The sequence below is a fragment of the Oncorhynchus masou genome, chromosome 8 (assembly GCF_036934945.1).
Source record: "Oncorhynchus masou masou isolate Uvic2021 chromosome 8, UVic_Omas_1.1, whole genome shotgun sequence".
NCBI classification, from domain to species: Eukaryota; Metazoa; Chordata; class Actinopteri; order Salmoniformes; family Salmonidae; genus Oncorhynchus; species Oncorhynchus masou.
Window position 1 is genome coordinate 37876854 of NC_088219.1, and position 18791 is coordinate 37895644.

General features: G+C 45.1%; 1 protein-coding gene and 1 non-coding gene across 2 annotated transcripts in view; one reads left to right on the top strand and one right to left on the bottom strand.

Annotated features, from left to right (window-relative positions):
* Nucleotides 1-123: 123 nt before the first annotated feature.
* trnag-ccc (transfer RNA glycine (anticodon CCC)) lies at nucleotides 124-194 on the bottom strand. The gene has a single exon. It is a non-coding gene; the product is annotated as a tRNA-Gly (tRNA).
* Nucleotides 195-12673: 12479 nt separating this feature from the next.
* LOC135544624 (homer protein homolog 1-like) overlaps nucleotides 12674-18791 on the top strand; it is a 67802-nt gene continuing 61684 nt past the window's right edge. Inside the window, exon 1 of the mRNA XM_064972376.1 lies at nucleotides 12674-13873. Coding sequence (XP_064828448.1) covers nucleotides 13869-13873 — 5 coding nt within the window. The 5' untranslated portion in view covers nucleotides 12674-13868. The remainder of the gene's footprint in view (nucleotides 13874-18791) is intronic.

The window sequence follows — 18791 nt, forward strand, 5'->3', positions numbered from 1 at the left end:
TTCGTTGAAAGCACTGGCAGAATGACCAAACTCATATTTGTGCTACAGATGGCATGGTTTACATTCGGTTTGATGTGCATCCAAAATGTAGGAGAAAATTGGGATAAAATGTACCAAAATACTTGCGCCGCCCGGGAATCGAACCCGGATCGCAAGAATGGGAATCTTGCATGATACCACTACACCAGCGGCGCGACTTAATGTCCTACCTTTTTCTGTTGAAACATCAGTCTTTCCCGCGCGCTCTCATGTGCGCAAACTACCAATCGCGGGTGGGTGGGTTATGTCAAATACTGTTCAGATGTCCTTTAGTTCACATGCAGCATTCCATCACAATGTTTTACAGAATCAAATAGGACATCAGTCACTTTTCTTATTCATAATTTATTTCAACATATGTATAAAAACAAATAAGATATCATTTAAAATAACCACACATTGGATTGGAAATATGGAGGTAGCCAGCATAGATATAAAACAGTTATATCTTCTATGGTAGCCACACAATGCACTCTGATCCAATTATTTTAAAGGTGAACTATGCAGAAATCACTTCTCTATTTCCTCGTTGTTAAAATTCTAATAGTTTGCCTAATTTCAGTTTATGTGAAAAAACAAGCAAGTATAGTGCATAGAATCATTGTACCATTTAAACCGCTATGAAATATATTTTCCATAACCACAAATATTGTATTTTCAGCTGTTTGAAGCTGGTGTTCAAAACCGAAAGTAAAACTTAAGAATGGGAAGCATAGACATAACACACATAGAACAGATATACTGCTTCTGGGATGTGCTTTAAATGAAAATGACAGATCTATAACTCACATTTCTATGTGCATTTTGTAAGATCACACAAAAAGTTACATATTGCAGCTTTAAATCCTTAAGGAAGCCTGAATGACAGTGTACTGCACAAATATCTGGGAAAAGTGGAAGAAATTAACTGAAATTGCATTCAGGTCAAAAGTAGTGAACTACATGAGGGATAAGCCAGGGTGTCCATTCCTTTCAGATACAACCTAGTAGTCCCTCATCTAGGGCAGCTGTGGTGGACCTGGGCCCCTTGCTGCAGCTGGAAGGAGCACAGAGCCTGCAGAGGCTTCAACAGAACCCGGAGGAGACAGGAAGAGGAAATGATAAGTCACATACAGTGACAGGAGCACAGGGAAACACTCCCTGGACCAAGCCCTGTTCAGGAAGGTTGTTTGTAAAGGCCCCCCCCCCCGGCATCATGGTGTGGGTCTGTGGCGGCCTTATGCGCAGAAGGTTAAGGCTGCCCTTAGAACAGCCTCAATTTGTCGGGGAATGGACTCTACGTGCCACGGGGATGCTGTCCCATGTTGACTCCAATGCACTGGATGTCCTTTGAGTGGTGGATCATTCTTGATACACACAGGAAATTATTGAGTGTGAAAAACCCAGCAGCGTTGCAGTTCTTGACATTAACCAGCGAGCCTGGCACCTACTACCATACCCAGATCAAAGGCACTTCAATTTGTTGTCTTGCCCATTCACCCTGTGAACGGCAGACATACACAATATATGTCTCAATTGCCTCAAGGCTTAAAGATCCTTATTAACCTGTCTCCTTCAATGCACTAAAGAGGCCTTTCTACTGACTCTGAAAAACACCAAAAGAAAGATGCCCAGGGTCCCTGCTTATCTGCATGAACGTGCCTTAGGCATGCTGCAAGGAGGCATGAGGACTGCAGATGTGGCCAGGGCAATAAATTGCAATGTCCATACTGCGAGACACCTAAGACAGCGGTACAGGGAGACAGGACGGACAGCTGATCATCCTCACAGTGGCAGTCCATGTGTAACAACACCTGCACAGGATCGGTACATCCGAACATCACACCTGCGGGACAGGTACAGGATGGTAACAACAACTGCACAAGTTACACCAGGAACGCACGAACCCTCCATCAATGCTTAGACTGGCTAAGAGAGGCTGGACCTGAGGGCTTGTAGGCCTGATGGGCACCCACCCACCGTCGCTGGACCAGACAGGACTGACAAAAAGTGCCCTTCGCTGACGAGTCATGGTTTTGTCTCACCAAGGGTGATGGTCATATTCACGTTTATCATCGAAGGAATGAGCGTTACACCGAGGCCTGTACTCTGGAGCGGGATCGATTTGGAGGTGGAGGGTCCGTCATGGTCTGGGGCGATGTGTCACAGCGTCACCGGATTGAGCTTGTTGTCATTGCAGGCAATCTCAACGCTGTGCGTTACTGGGAAGACATCCTCCTCCCTCATGTGGTACCCTTCCTGCAGGCTCATCCTGACATGACACTCCAGAATGACAATGCCACAAGCCATACTGCTCGTTCTGTGCACGATTTCCTGCAAGACAGGAATGTCAGTGTTCTGCCATGGCCAGCGAAGAGTCCAGATCTCAATCCTATTGAGCACGTCTGAGACCTGTTGGATCAGAGGGTGAGGGCTAGGGCCATTCCCCCAGAAATGTCCCCAGAAACTTGCAGGTGCCTTGGTGGAAGAGTGGGGTAACATCTCACAGCAAGAACTGGCAAATCTGTTACAGTCCATGAGGAGGAGATGCACTGCAGTACTTAATGCAGCTGGAGGCCACACCAGATACTGACTTTTACTTTTGATTTTGACCCCCCCTTTGTTCAGGGACACATTATTCCATAGCTGTTCGTCACATGTCTGTGGAACTTGTTCAGTTCATGTCTCAGTTGTTGTTTTTTGTTCATACTAATATTTACTTACTTGCTGAATATAAACGCAGTTGACAGTGAGAGGACGTTTCTTGATTTAGCTTGTAGTTTGCACTTTTGGGACTATTAAATTGGTTTCATTGTACTTAATCAGTACTTCCCCAGTGTAAAGTACCCTGCGTCCATTATACTTACTTACCCTGGTTACATTGTACTAAATACATTGTGCCCTATTGCAATTCCACCTGTTTGGGCTGGTTGAGAATGGTGTTTCACAGGAAAATGTCTTTGGCCTGGCTCCATGTGCTGTCGAGGATGATGATGATGATGATGTTGTGTCCCACTGCCCTCACGTCCTGGTCTCCCTGGTTCTGGTCTTCCCGTTTCAGGATTTGGTTCTGGACTAGCTCCTCCAGGTTCGGAGCATCTGGTCCTGGGTACAGGATCAGCATTCTGCTGTGTCTGCGCACTGCAGCCACCGCAGCCAGACTGTTAAATAGCCAACACTAGCTGGCCTCCATCCAGGACACTTTCCTGAACTTAGTCACTGTCACTAGCCGGCTACCACCCGGTTACTCAACCCTGCACCTTAGTGGCTGCTGCCCTATGTACATAGACATGGAATCACTGGTCACTTTTATAATGAAACGCTGGTCACATAGTGTTTACATACTGTTTTACTCATTTCATATGTATATACTGTATTCTATTCAATGCCACTCTGACATTGCTCGTCCTAATATTTCTATACTCTTCATTCCTTTCTTGTAAATTGTTAGATACTACTGCACTGTTTGAGCTAGGAACACAAGCATTTCAGTACACCCGCAATAACATCTGCTCAAATCTCATCTTGTTAGAAGCAGCAGAATAGCAAAGACAGAGGGTACAGTTTGAAAACTCTGAGTGTGAGAATAGTTTGTGGTGAGAATGAATATCCTCCGGTGGCTAGCTAATCCTAAATATTCAACTATGATAACAAGAGTGGGTCAAGAAAACACAAACTCCCAGCCTCCCACTGAACTCACCAACATGTAGCCAGCACGCTGACAGCTCCACTAGGGTTGGACAGGCTCCCTGTGTAGATTAAGACACCGGGGGAGCCAGCACGAGGTATGGCTCAGGAAACATAACTCAATCCAAAGAGGAGAAATGCGTTGTACTCAGAATTGTCCCATTATCCCAACTGTTACACAAGAACATTGACTGACTGCTCGTTTTTAAGTGAACTGTCACAACAGTAGCCACGGCAGTCATTTAGGAATGGTTGAACAACAAAGGAGCTGATTGGCTGACACTGCCATTCCAAAATTGGAAATCTTCGTCACCAGATAGCTGATGTTCTGAAAGATAATCTGGACCTTTTCTTTCTAAAAAATATCTGCAGAAATTGTTGCAACCCCTATTACTAGCCTGTTCAACCTCTCTTTCGTATCGTCTGAGATTCCCAAAGATTGGAAAGCTGCCGCGGTCATCCCCCTCTTCAAAGGGGGTGACATTCTAGACCCAAACTGCTACAGACCTATATCTATCCTACCCTGTGTTTCTAAGGTCTTCGAAAGCCAAGTTAACAAACAGATTACTGACCATTTCGAATCCCACCATACCTTCTCCGCTATGCAATCTGGTTTCAGAGCTGGTCATGGGTGCACCTCAGCCATGCTCAAGGTTCTAAACGACATCATAACCGCCATCGATAAGAGACATTACCGTGCAGCCGTATTCATCGACCTGGCCAAGGCTTTTGACTCTGTCAATCACAACATTCTTATTGGCAGACTCGACAGCCTTGGTTTCTCCAATGATTGCCTCGCCTGGTTTACCAACTACTTCTCTGATAGAGTTCAGTGTGACAAATCGGAGGGACTGTTATCCGGTCCTCTGGGTGTGCCACAGGGTTCAATTCTCGGACCGACTCTCTTTTCTGTATACATCAATGATGTTGCTCTTGCTGCTGGTGATTCTCTGATCCACCTCTACGCAGACGACACCATTCTGTATACTTCTGGCCCCTCCTTGTGTTAACTAACCTCCAGACGAGCTTCAATGCCATACAACTCTCCTTCCGTGGCCTCCAACTGCTCTTAAACGCAAATAAAACTAAATGCATGCTATTCAATCGATCACTGCCCGCACCTGCCCGCCCGTCCAGACGGCTCTGACTTAGAATATGTGGACAACTACAAATACCTGGGTGTCTGGTTAGACTGTAAACTCTCCTTCCAGACTCACATTAAGCATCGCCAATCCAAAATTAAATGTAGAATTGGCTTCCTATATCGCAACAAAGCATCCTTCACTCATGCTGCCAAACATACCCTCGTAAAACTGACCATCCTACCGATCCTCGACTTCGGTGATGTCATCGAAAAAATAGCCTCCAACACTCTACTCAACAAACTGGATGCAGTCTATTACAGTGCCATCTGTTTTCTCACCAAAGCCCCATACACTACCCACCATTGCGACCTGTACGCTCTCGTTGGTTGGCCCTCGCTTCATACTCGTCGCCAAATCCACTGGCTACAGGTTATCTACAAGTCTCTGCTAGGTAAAGCCCCGCCTTATCTCAGTTCACTGGTCACCATAGCAGCGCCCACTCGTAGCACGCGCTCCAGCAGATATATCTCACTGGTCACCCCCAAAGCCAATTCCTCCTTTGGTCGTCTTTCCTTCCAGTTCTCTGCTGCCCATGACTGGAACGAATTGCAAAAATCTCTGAAGCTGGAGACTCACATCTCCCTCACTAGCTTTAAGTACCAGCTGTCAGAGCAGCTCACAGATCACTGCACCTGTACATAGCCCATCTGTAAACAGCCCATCTATCTACCTACCTCATCCCCATACTGGTATTTATTTATTTATTTTGTTCCTTTGCACCCCAGTCTCTCTACCTGCACATTCATCTTCTGCCGATCTACCATTCCAGTGTTTAATTGCTATATTGTAATTACTTCGCCACCATGGCCTATTTATTTCCTTAACTTACCTCATTTGCACTCACTGTATATAGACTTTTTGTTTTCTTTTGTTCTACTGTATTATTGACTGTATGTTTTGTTTATTCCATGTGTAACTCTGTGTTGTTGTATGTGTCGAATTGCTACGCTTTATCTTGGCCAGGTCGCAGTTGCAAATGAGAACTTGTTCTCAACTAGCCTACCTGGTTAAATAAAGGTGAAATAAAATAAAAATAAATAAAAATCTTGCTAGGCAGTTCTGGCTAGTATCAACAAGTGCTTTCTACAAAATAGCAAAATTAGTGCAGTTAGCTTGGAATCTATGGAGTATCTATGGAGCTTTGGAGTATTTTAAGGTCTTTGCGGTGTGAACACAAAAGAGATTGACTGTTGACACTGTTCAGAGGTGCTAAGTACTGTCGGGCAGGCAAACGTGACAATCCTATCGTTGTGTCTGAGGTTGTGTCTGAGGTATTACAGCGACACAGTGTCAAGATGGGGGTTGTCATGCTCAACGCCAGTGACAATTATTTATAAGTAGAGGCAAGGGGTGGAATTTAGATCCCCCTCTCACACACACACGCACACTAACACGCGCACACTAACACACACACACACACACACACACACACACACACACACACACACACACACACACACACACACACACACACACACACACACACACACACACACACACACCCTTCCTATTAAGTAGTGTGTCATTTTGTTGAATGATTTGAAATATGTCACCTTTGGAGGCTATCGCATGTGTATCTTGGCAACATTGGTGTTTGCATTTGGTGAAAATTGTTTGTCAATTTCAGTTAATAGTTTATGTCACTCTAGTTGTTGGCACTATCTGTTGTATGGTGAACTTTTTAGCTAGTGGTTACCCAGCCACTGACCATCACTGCCCCTATTTCTCAAACACACACACAAAGCTATACCTCAACCAGCTACCATCCATCAACACAGAGGGGACTAGGTGATCTGGAGCAGTGGGTGTATTCCTCTCTTAGGCACAAAAGGAGAGGAACACACCTAGCACTTTATTTTACAGCACAGAAATGATCAGGTGTTTACTTAGACATTACATGATGAAATGGTAATAACCTAACAATTACTGCTCAAAGGAGAATCTCCATTGAAAGTGCTTGTATGTCCAGGAGTAGGCTTTATCTGGCCAAAAAAGGGTCCCAGAAAGGTGCTATTGATTTAAAATGTAAAACAAACACTTATGCATAACAATATCCAGAAAAAAGGTGCCATTCTGTCTATTTTGCATCAATACATAATTTGACCTCTCCATTCCAAATTTCTGTGGCATAATGCCAAGAAGACTAAAAGGACATTGTATTTTCCACCTAATCTATAAGGGCACAAGGTGAGACCCAATTGCAGACACAGGAGGCAGATGGTAGAGCTCCGATATGTATTATAACAAAGGGAGTCGGCGAAGGCGGGTCGGGGACAGGCGAGAGTTCATAAACCAGGTCAGAGTCAAAACAGAACCAGACAATAAGCAGGCTCGAGGTCAGACCAGGCAGGGGTCAGAAACCAGATCCAAAACAGTACAAGGGGATAGGCAGGCTGGTAGTCAGAACAGGCAGAGTGGTCAGGCAGGTGGGTTCGGAGTCAGGACAGGCAAGAGTCGAAACCAGGAGGACTAGAAACAAACAAAGATTGGGAAAAATAGGAGCAAGGAAAACCGCTGGTTGACTTGGCAAACAAGACGAACTGGCACAGAGACAAGAAACACAGGGATATATACACCGGGGATAGTAAGCGACACCTGGAGGGAGGGAGACAATCACGAGGACAGGTGAACCAGATCAGGGTGTGACACTGAACAAGGCTAAAGGAGGATGCATCTTCTGCTATCTTTGGCTGGTTCAGTCACTGTGACAGGCATTAGGGCAGTAGCAGGTGGAGAGGTCTGGCTAGCCCCTGTTGTACTGTAGCTAATGCAGTCCTCACTGCTGCCCCTCCTTTCTCTGGTTCAACCTCTGGCTTAGCTGACTCAGCTGGTTCTGTCTATCCTTTCTCTGGTTCAGTCTCTCCTTTCTCAGGTTCCGTCTTAATCTCCTCTCCTGTCAATACTGGGTCGGTATCTGGTTTGGGGCTGTCACAATCCTCAGCCTGATGTGGTTCTGTGTTTCCCTCAGCCAATTAAGTATATTTGTTCTCTACTTTTACTGGTTCATTGTCTAATCAATGGCTTTCCTTTCCCTTCTTCAATTGTTGGGTCAGTAGCTATACTTGATAGCAGTGCAATCTGGGATTGGTAAAATGAGGATGAGCCGTCGACTAGTGATGCCTTGGCTTTCTCCTCCTCCCTCCCTTCCTTCTCTCAATCACCTTCTTCCTCCTCCAGGATCTCGACTGGGGTATGGGCTTGAGCCATTGGCGCTAGATTCAGAGAGGTCTTGGGAGGTGCAACTGGCATCCTTCTAAGCAGGGCTACTGGCTTTGGAGCTTTCTGATTGGTTATCTGCTGGGTTCCAATTTCACGCAGAGGAAACGGGAGGGTTTGTAGTTCCTCTGTGGGAGCATCATGCTTGTGTGAGAGGTCTGGGTCTGTGGGGGGGCTCAGTGACACTCCCTTCACCAGCCACCTCAGAGGAAGACTCTGGGTCAGACAGTGGACGCTCATTTATGTCTGTGACGATGCCCTGTGTCTCGCTCCCAATGCCGTGGTATTCCCTTCTTCTACCACTTGAGGCTGAGGCGCTTCCTGCACTGTCTCTAAAACGTTATCGTCTGCCTTGACATGCTTATCCTCCTACACAGGTTCTGCATTGTTCTTTTCTTTATCCAGTGATGGAATGTACCGATCATCGGATGGAGAGAACCTGGCGCTCGTCAGGAAGAAATCTGTCATGTCATGCTCAGACTCAGTGTGTGAGAAAAAGCTGTCCAGCGTATATGATTCCTGGGCCCAAGTTCTGAAGCCTTCCTCTATGGCTGGTTACCCTTCCAGCTCCACCACGTGAGTCTCATCCTTCAGGACAAACTTCTCCAGGTACCCACTGGCCTTCCAGTCTGAGTGTCTGCTGTGGAAAGACCACTCAGAGGTCATACTCTCTGTGTCTTCATCCTTCACTCCTTCCTTGCTGCCTCCCGCCTCTTCATACAGGTCTGTGTAGCAGTGGTGGTCGGTGCTGTTTAAGATGAGGGAAGACAATTCTTTATTTTTTTATGAGCATGGTCTTATTTCAGTTACAGCACATTCATATTCCATTTGCCCAGTTCAATGTAACAGTAATAGGTTTAGGCTACTACATGATATTCACATTTTCCCTATTCCCATCATGAGGTTGCTGGAACATAGACTGAATGAAAGTTTACAACGTAGGTGCACACAGGTCGAGATAAATATTTGAGGTGACAGACAGTGACAAACAGTGACAGACAGTGACACATTCAATACCGCCTTGCACACTCTTGCCTGTATCTAGCTGATTTAGGGTGTAATCACTAGTCATGTTTACATATCACCACAGTCAGAGACTGGCACTAAGATGTGCTGTATTCCACCATAAGCAAACAAGAAAACACTCACCGAGAGGCGGTGCTCCTAGTAGCCGGGGACTTTAATGCAGGGAAACTTAAATCAGTTTTACCTCATTTCTATCAGCATGTTAAATGGGCAACCAGAGGGGAAAGAACTCTGGACCATCTTTACTCCACACGCATTGATGCATACAAAGCCCGCCCTCCATTTGGCAAATCTGACCATAATTCTATCCTCCTGATTCCTGCTTACAAGCGAAATTTAAGCAGGAAGCACCAGTGACTAGATCAATAAAAAAGCTGTCAGATGAAACAGATGCTAAGCTACAGGACTGTTTTGCTAGCACAGACTGGAATACGTTACGGAATTCCTCCAATGGCATTGAGGAGTACACCACATCTGTCATTGGCTTCATCAATAAGTGCATCGATGACGTCGTCCCCACAGTACATTCCCCAACCAGAAGCCATGGATTTACCGGCAGCATCGCACTGAGCTAAAGGCTTGAGTTGCCGCTGTCAAGGACTGGAACTCTAACTCTAAGCTTATAAGAAATCCCCGCTATGTCCTCTGACGAACCATTAAACAGGCAAAGCGCCAATATAGGACTAAAATAGAGTCGTACTACACCGGGTCTGACGCTCGTCGGATGTGGCAGGGCCTCCAAACCGTTACAGACTACAAAGGGAAGCACAGCCGAGAGCTACAAAGAGAAGCACAGCCGAGTGACATGAGCCTACCGGACGATCTAAACTACTTCTATGCTAGCTTTGAGGCAAATAACACTGAAACGTGCATGAGAGCACCAGCTGTAACGGAAGACTGTGTAATCACGCTCTCCGCTGCTGATGTGAGTAATACCTTCAAACAGGTCAACATTCACAAGGCCGCAGGGCCAGACAGATTACCAGCGTGTGTACTGCGAACATGCGCTGACCAACTAGCAAGTGTCTTCACTGACATTTTCAACCTCTCCCTGTCCGAGTCTGTAATACCAACATGTTTTAAGCAGACCACCATAGTGTGCCCAAGACCACTAAGGTAACCTGCCTAAATGACTACTGACCCCTAGCACTCACGTCTGTAACCATGAAGTACTTTGAAAGGCTGGTCATGGCTCACATCAATACCATTATCCCAGAAACCCTAGACCCACTCCAATTTGCATACCACCCCAACAGATTCACAGATGATAATCTCTATTGCACTCCGCACTGCCCTTTCCACCTGGACAAAAGGAACACCTATGTGAGAATGCTATTCATTGACTACAGCTCAGCGTTCAACACCATAGTGCCCTCAAAGCTCATCAATAAGCTAAGGACCCTGGGACTAAACACCCCCCTCTGCAACTGGATCCTGGACTTCCAGACGGGCCGCCCCCATGTGGTAAGGGTAGGTAACAACACATCCGCCTCGCTGATCCTCAACACAGGGGCCCTTCAAGGGTGCATGCTCTGCCCCCTCCTGTGCTCCCTGTTCACTCATGACGGCCAGGCACGACTCCAACACGATTAAATTAGCCGATGACACAACAGTGGTAGGCCTGATCACCGACAACAACGAGACAGCCTATAGGGAGGAGGTCAGAGACATGGCTGTGTGGTGCCAGGACAAAAACCTCTCCTTCAATGGGATCAAGACAAAGGAGATGATTGTGGACTACAGGAAAAAGACGAACGAGCACGCACCCATTCTCATCGACGGGGCTGCAGTAGAGCAGGTTGAGAGCTTCAAGTTCCTTGGTGTACCATGACAGTTGTGAAGTGGGCATGAGAAAACCTATTCCCCCTCAGGAGACTGAAAAGATTTGGCATGGGTCCTCAGATCCTCAAAAGATTCTAGCTGTGCCATCAATACACTGTATTTCCGATCAATTTGATGTTATTTTAATGGACAAAAAATGTGCTTTTCTTTCAAAAACTAGGACATTTCTAAGTGATCCCAAACTTTTGAAAGGTGGTGTATATATATAAACAGGTAACTGCCAAAGTAAAGGAAACACCAACATAAAGTATTTTAATAGGGAATTGGGCCACCGTGAGCCGGCAGAACAGCTTCAATGCACCTTGTCATAGATTCTACAACTGTCTGGAACACTATCGAAGGGATGTGACACCATTCTTCCGCGAGAAATTCTATAATTTGGTGTTTTGTTGATGGTGGCACCACACCAGAATCTCCCATAAGTGTTCAGTTGGGTTGAGATCTGGTGACTGAGACGGTCGTGGCATATGCTTTACGTCATTTTCATGCTCATCAAACCATTCAGTGACCACTCGTGCCCTGTGGATGGGGGTATTGTAATGCTATGGGGGCATTGCCATGGCAGCCAAAATAATGGCCTGCCCAGCATTTTTATATATGACCCTAAGCATGATGGGATGCTAATTTCTTAATTAACCACACCTGTGTGGAAGCACCTGCTTTCAATATACTTTGTCTTCCTCATTTACATAAGTGTTTCCAATATTTTGCCAATTACCTGTATATAGCCATGTTCCCTGCTCACTCTCTTCTCAGGTGGTAAACCAGATGTGAGGTGAGGATTTAAGGGACAGGGCAGGAGAATGTTATGTTTCAGTGAAATTCCATTAGCACAAGGGCACCCTCAAAATCTGTGATTTATTTGAAGCAATGAACAGCCCAGAACAATTTGATAACAGCCAGGTCCGGTAACAGTGTTTGATAATTAGATGTAGTAATCTGATAACACTGATAACACATCTGATAACAGACATGCCATATTGCATGCAAGCATCCTCTTGATGCCAAAGAGGGCATGGCAAGCATACAACAAGCCCTTAATAAGGGTCAAAAACTAAAGGCCAATATGCCACTGTTGTCTGGTTGAAAAGAAAACAAGCTTAGGTGTGGGAACCGGAGTTCAATAACAGCAAATAGTCACACTGCAGTGGCCACATTTGCCACTGACATCCAATGTCCACAAGGTGTCCACCATCCATTGCATAATCATCTAACTGGAACAAGTCAGTGATGTGTACACTGCATCGATTATCATTCTGTGTATGCTTTTAATGTATACAGGGTAACTAAATATGTCCTATTACGAAAACAAAAAAAAGTTGTAGAGTAGTAATATAGTGGCTATCCATAAAGTCGACCTCTGGGTGAATCATCTGTAGAATTCTAAGACTTAATCCAAGAGATCTGTGCAGTGTGCTGAATTAGTGGATGCTTTGGAAAGGTCATATACATATAATGTAGGTCCGAATTCTCATCCAATCCATGGTCACAAAACATACCGCAATGAAAAACTTAAACGTAATATTGCATTACATGTTTATTGCAGGTTTATTATACGGCCCATAATACACTGCAGGTTGCTACCACTGAGGTATCATATGAATTTTTCCTCAGTCGCTAAGCGGAAATGACGGAACTATTTTATTGCGTCAGATTTCTAAGGATACGGTGACGTTGTGCGGAGAGGCGGCGTGATCACGTAGGGCCAATTTCATGCTTTCAGTGAACAGAACGAGAGGATGGGTTGAGAGAGGTGATGAATGGGATGATTGGAGAGATCAGACACTACACAGACGGCTGGAGAAAAAGGGAGGCGTTCGATGGAGCAAAGACTGGCCGTGATTTGACATTTAAAATCCCTGTCTGATGAATACAATCAACGAATTGGCTATTTTTGTTATTTGAACTTAATTCAGCATAGCATTTCATAGTCGGCCTTATTTGACCAGGCGTTGAAGATGCCGGTAGCTGGTTGGGTCTGACTAGGGGAGACGATGGAGCCATGAGAATGTACCAAGTCTTTCCGCGAAAACAGATGGGAGATGAAACCTATTCGACATAAATTTATATTTTTTTCTCTGTAGTTAAAATGAGTTTATTATTGCTGCAGATGTATGCGTTTTGATAAACTGTAGTAGGATAGCTGCTAGAGGAATTTTGATGGCACTTACGACGCCAGGGATTGAGCAACGAGTAACGTTACATTTCGGAACGTTGAACAGTCGGGCCTTTCAAAGTGAGAAGCAAGAATGAATGTTAAGCATTTTTCTCGCCCGAGGATAACTGCGGTGCACGCAGCTGGTCACATTTTGAGAGCGGTGTCATCTTTGGAGAGTAGCGAAATGCAAGTCAACGGAGAGGAGCGCCGTGCGGAGCTGTAATAGTAATACCCAAATCCGTCTAGAACCAAGTGGATGTTTTAAGCATTTTTTTTCCGCAGACGAGAAGATGGTGTGCTGCCAATATCAATGCAAGCGGTCCCTATTTTCCCTGCCTTTTTAAGTGTAAAAGGAGCTCGCGCTACTTTGGAATTAAGAACCGTCAGTCACGTATGCGCTCCTCGGTAGCCAACGTTAGCTTAGCTGCTATATCATCCGTGCTTTAGCTTTTCATTGAGCATGATTGAAGAGTGCGTTTAATTTCGCTAACGTCAACACCGTTGTTTTCGGTCGTCATGAATCCACCGACACGTTTGTTTGGGTGAACTTTGAACCAACACCCCATAACGTAGAACAGACTAGCAAGACATGTCGGCGTGAAGGGAACCGCACTGACTGTCTCGAATCTCCTGTCAAGCCACAGACGTCAACAGCGCTGTGAAGAGCTGCTTATTGGAGAGGGGAAAAAACACATTACCTAGATTGTTCACTCCGCCTTTTGGAGCTCTGCGCCCACGGACTGAATCCCTTCCCTTCGATTTAACAACCAAGCAAAATGGGGTACGTATCGCGCAATGTAGTGCCATTTAGTCTGTGCTAATCTTCCCTGACAATAATTGTATTCATGGGTGTGTTATGATTTCTAGGAAGCCTGGTTTGTTTCGAGATAGATACGTGGGGGTAGAAGGTTGACAGAAACAATACGCTGTTTGGCGACATGATTTACCTGAAGTTGGGTTGCCTTGCGTTGATAGCCTCACCATCAGCCCATGGCCTGAGCTTTAGGTAATTTACATGTAAAAGGACCCAACATATGAAGTTCATAGGAGCATATCGATTTGGCAGGCAAATGAAAAAGTATTTATTAGAGATTGTTAAACCATTTAATATCATTAAAAAAAATGTGGCAGAGGTAATGGTTTTTATTTCAAGTCAAACAGAAATATGAATATGGAAGCTTGTTTCCCCCATCCCCAAAACAATTCAGACTCGAGTTATGAGATAGTCATTCATTACAAACAATGTACTAAAACAAACATATACTGTAATTTAGTGTCTGATGGGGTAAGACCATTGCTCATGAGCCATTTTTTAAGTTGCATTCTTCAAGAATCAATAGCTATATATTAAATTGAGTCCAAAAATGGGTGTACCAATCCCAGATTGCCCCTTTAATGGATTTAATTTAAGAATTAAATCTGATGTCAACCAGATGTCATCAAACAGGCACCAACTCGCATCAACAAAACATTGTCACCACAAACTCTCTTGCTCCCTCGCTCTCACTTGCACACAATGTGTGATTATGTAAAGCCAATAAAACGATAGAAATATCTATATACAGTGTGTGCAAATGTAGTAAGATTAGGGCGGTAAAGGAAATAAATAGGCCATAGTGGCGAAATAATTACAGTTGAGCAATTAAACACTGGAGTGATAGATTTGCAGAAGATGAATGTGCAAGTCGAGATACTGGGGTGCAAAGGAGCTAAACAATATGGGGATGAGGTAGTTGGGTGGGCTATGTACAGATGGGTTGTGTACAGGTGCAATGATCGGTAAGCTGCTCTGACAGCTGATGCTTAAAGTTAGTGGGGGAGATATAAGACTCCGGCTTCAGTGATTTTTGCAATTCATTCCAGTCATTGGCAGCAGAGAACTGGAAGGAAAGGCAGCCAAAGGAGGAGTTTGCTTTGGGGATGATCAGTGAAATATACCTGCTGGAGCGTGTGCTGCTATGGTGACCAGTGAGCTGAGATAAGGCAGGGCTTTACCTAGCAAAGACTTATAGATGACCTGGAGCCAGTGAGTTTGGAGACATATGAAGTGAGGGCCAGCCAATGAGAGCATACAGGTCGCAGTGGTGGGTAGTATATGGGGCTTTGGTGACAAAATGGATGGCACTGTGATAGACTACATCCAGTTTGCTGAGTAGAGTGTTGGAGGCTATTTTGATTGACTAAAGGATATAAGGTTATGCTAGAAAGTGCACATTGGACTCTTTATCCTAATTGGATCTCATATTTATGCCTTGAGAATGTATTCCTACATCTTGACTTATTCCTGAAAAAATGCAGTTAAAAATGTATTAACTTAATTTTTTTCTCTCACCCATCTACACACAATACCCCATAATATACACTGAACAAAAATAAATATGCAATAAGTAAAGTGTTGTAAAATGTTTCATGAGCTGAAATAAAATCTTGTGCACAAATTTGTTTACATCCCTATTAGTGAACACTTCTCCTTTGCCAAGATAATCCATCCACCTGACAGGTGTGGCATATTAAGAAGCTGATTGAACAGCATGATCATTACACAGGTGCACCTTGTGCTGGGGACAATAAAAGGCCACTTTAAAATGTACCGTTTTGTTACACAACACAATACCACAGATGGCTCAAGTTTTGAGGAAGCGTGCAATTTGGTATGCTGACAGCAGGAATGTCCACCAGAGCTGTTTCCAGTTAATTGTATGTTAATTTCTCTACCATAAGCCAGCTCCAACAGCGTTATAGAGCATTTGGCTGTATGTCTAACCGGTCTCACAACCACAGACTGTGTAACCACGCCAGCCCAGGACCTCCACATCCGGCTTCTTCACCTGCGGGATCATCTGAGACCAGCCATCGGACAGCTGATGAAACGGTGGGTTTAAACAACCGAAGAATATCTGCACAAACTGTCCGATTCCGTCTTAGGGTAGCTCGTCTGCGTGTTCGTCGTTCTCGCCAGGGTCTTGACCTAACTGCATTTCGGCTCGTAACTGACTTCAGTGGGCAAATGCTCACCTTCAATGACTACTGGCACGCTGGAGAAGTGTGCTCTTCATGGATGAATCCCGGTTTCAACTGTACCAGGCAGATGGTAGACGGCGTGTACGGCGTTGTCTTGGCAAGTGGTTTGCTCAGATACTGCTTATGAAGGAGCCCCTTCAGCTTGAGCTCCTATATCACAGAGGAAGAGAGTGAGAGACTGTCACCATACAATCATGGAAGCCAACAGTGAATACAATGTTGAATGTAGCCAATCAGCGATCCTGATTCACAGCTAATTCACAAGGGGCACGTGCCAGCATGGCACTGACTGGTTGGCATTACTCCCTGGGACCAGCAGTAATCCATTGATGCAGTGGAAGGGGGCACCTCCTTACAAAATACACACAGTACTGATTACATTTATAAATGGTGGTTTGGTGAACTCCAGGACAGATGGTATTTTGACCATTGACCAGGTCAAATGGGAGCAACCTGATTCAAGTGTCCTCCATGACCCTGAAGCGGGACTGGTGACTGGTCATCCTTCTGTAATGGCTATGATATGGTAAGGGGATTCCCACAACCCTGCTGAACAAATCCACCAGTTTTTTACATAGGATATTTTATTTCATTCATAGACTAAGTCAATCAACAGCAAACAATTTTTACTTTCTGTAGTTTGGAAGTAATGTATATGCTATTAAAGGGACTGTAACTACAGAATAGATTCAAGCCGGTGACGCTGACACTGTTACTATGCAACCAGCTGTGTACGTTGCTGAATGCTTGCCGATACGTTTTGCTATTTGCTGCTACAGTTGGCTGTTAACAAGGTAGCTAGTTAACTTGAGCTATGCACATCTTCCTCTTACATGCTTCACCACTTTACATGTTAGCTTGATGTATTCAGCTAGCTACAATGTCATTCCCTTTTCATCTGTGGTATCATAGCTAGCCTTCTTCTTTAAGGTTTTTATGGCAGACTACACTTATTGGTGCATTGCCGCCACTCGCTGTACGGGATATTGCGGGAAGAGAAGGGAGGGAACCCGACATCATATAAAAATAAAACACCCCACTCCTTCAGTCACAGTTCAAATTAGAAAAAAAGTTATCACCACATTGACTGTAGTACTCGCGCTGCTAAAACACTCGACCACCACTACTCCAACTTCCGGGATGTCTACAAGGCCCTCCCATGCCCTCCTTTTGACAAATCTGACCTTCCTATAGGCAGAAACTCAAACAGTACCTGTGCTAAGGACTATTCAACACCGGTCTGACTATTCAGAATCCGTGATTCAAGATTGCTTTGATCACGTAGACTGGGAAATGTTCTGCCTAACATTGACAAATATACTGATACGGTGACTGAGTTTATCAGGAGGTGTATAGGAGATGTTGTACCCACTGTGACTATTAAAACCTACCCTAACCAGAAACCGTGGATAGATGGCAGCATTCACGTAAAACTGAAAGCGCGAACCACCACATTTAACCATGGCAAGGTGACTGGAATATGGCAGAATATAAACAGTGTAGTTATTCATTCCGCAAGGCAATCAAACAGGCAAAACGTCAGAATAGAGACAAAGTAGAGTTGTAAATCACCGGCTCAGACACGAGACGTATGTGGCAGGGTCTACATACAATTCTGGACTACAAAAGACAAACCAGCTATGTCGAGGACACACCGACGTCTTTCTTCCGGACAAGCTAAACACCTTCACCCGCTTTGAGGATAAAACAGTGCCACCGCCGCAGCCCGCTACCAAGGACAGTGGGCTCTCCTTCTCCGTGGCCGATGTAAGAAATTTAAGCATGTTAACCCTCGCTAGGCTGCCGGCCCAGACGGCATCCCCCGCCGCGTCCTCCGAGCGCAGACCAGCTGGCTGGTGTGTTTACGGACATATTCAATCTCTCCATATCCCAGTCTGCTGTCCCTACATGCTTCAAGATGGCCTCCATTGTTCCTGTACCCAAGAAAGCAAAGGTAACTCACTTCTGTCATCATGAAGTCCTTTGAGAAACTAGTCAAACTAGTCACCCTAGACCCACTTCAATTTGCTTACTGCACCAATAGATCCATAGATGGTGCAGATGACACAACAGTAGTAGGCTTGATTACCAACAATGATGAGACAGCCTACAGGGAGGAGGTGAGGGCTCTCTGAGTGTGGTGCCAGGAAAATAACTTATCACTCAAAGTCTACAAAACAAAGGAGATGATCGTGGACTTCAGGAAACCGCAGAGGGACACCCTCCAATCCACTTTCACGGGACAGTAGTGGATAAGTTGGAAAGCTTCAAGTTCCTAGGCGTACACATCACTGACATTCTGAAATGGTCCACCCTCACAGACAGTGCTGTGAAGGAGGCTGAAGAAATTTGGCTTGTCACCTAAAACCCTAAAACTTTTACAGATGCACAATCGAGAGCATCCTGTCGGGCTGTACCACCACCTGGTACGGCAGCTGTATTGCCCGCAACCACAGGGCTCTCCAGAGGGTGGTGCGAACTGCCCAACGCATCACCGTGGGAAAACTACCTGCCCTCCAGGACACCTACTGCACCTGATGTCACATGAAGGCCAAAAAGATTATCAAGGACAACAAGCAACTGAGCCACTGCCTGTTCACCCCGCCATCATCCAGAAGGCGAGGTCAGTACAGGAGCATCAAAGCTGGGACCGAGAGACTGAAAAACAGCCATCTCAA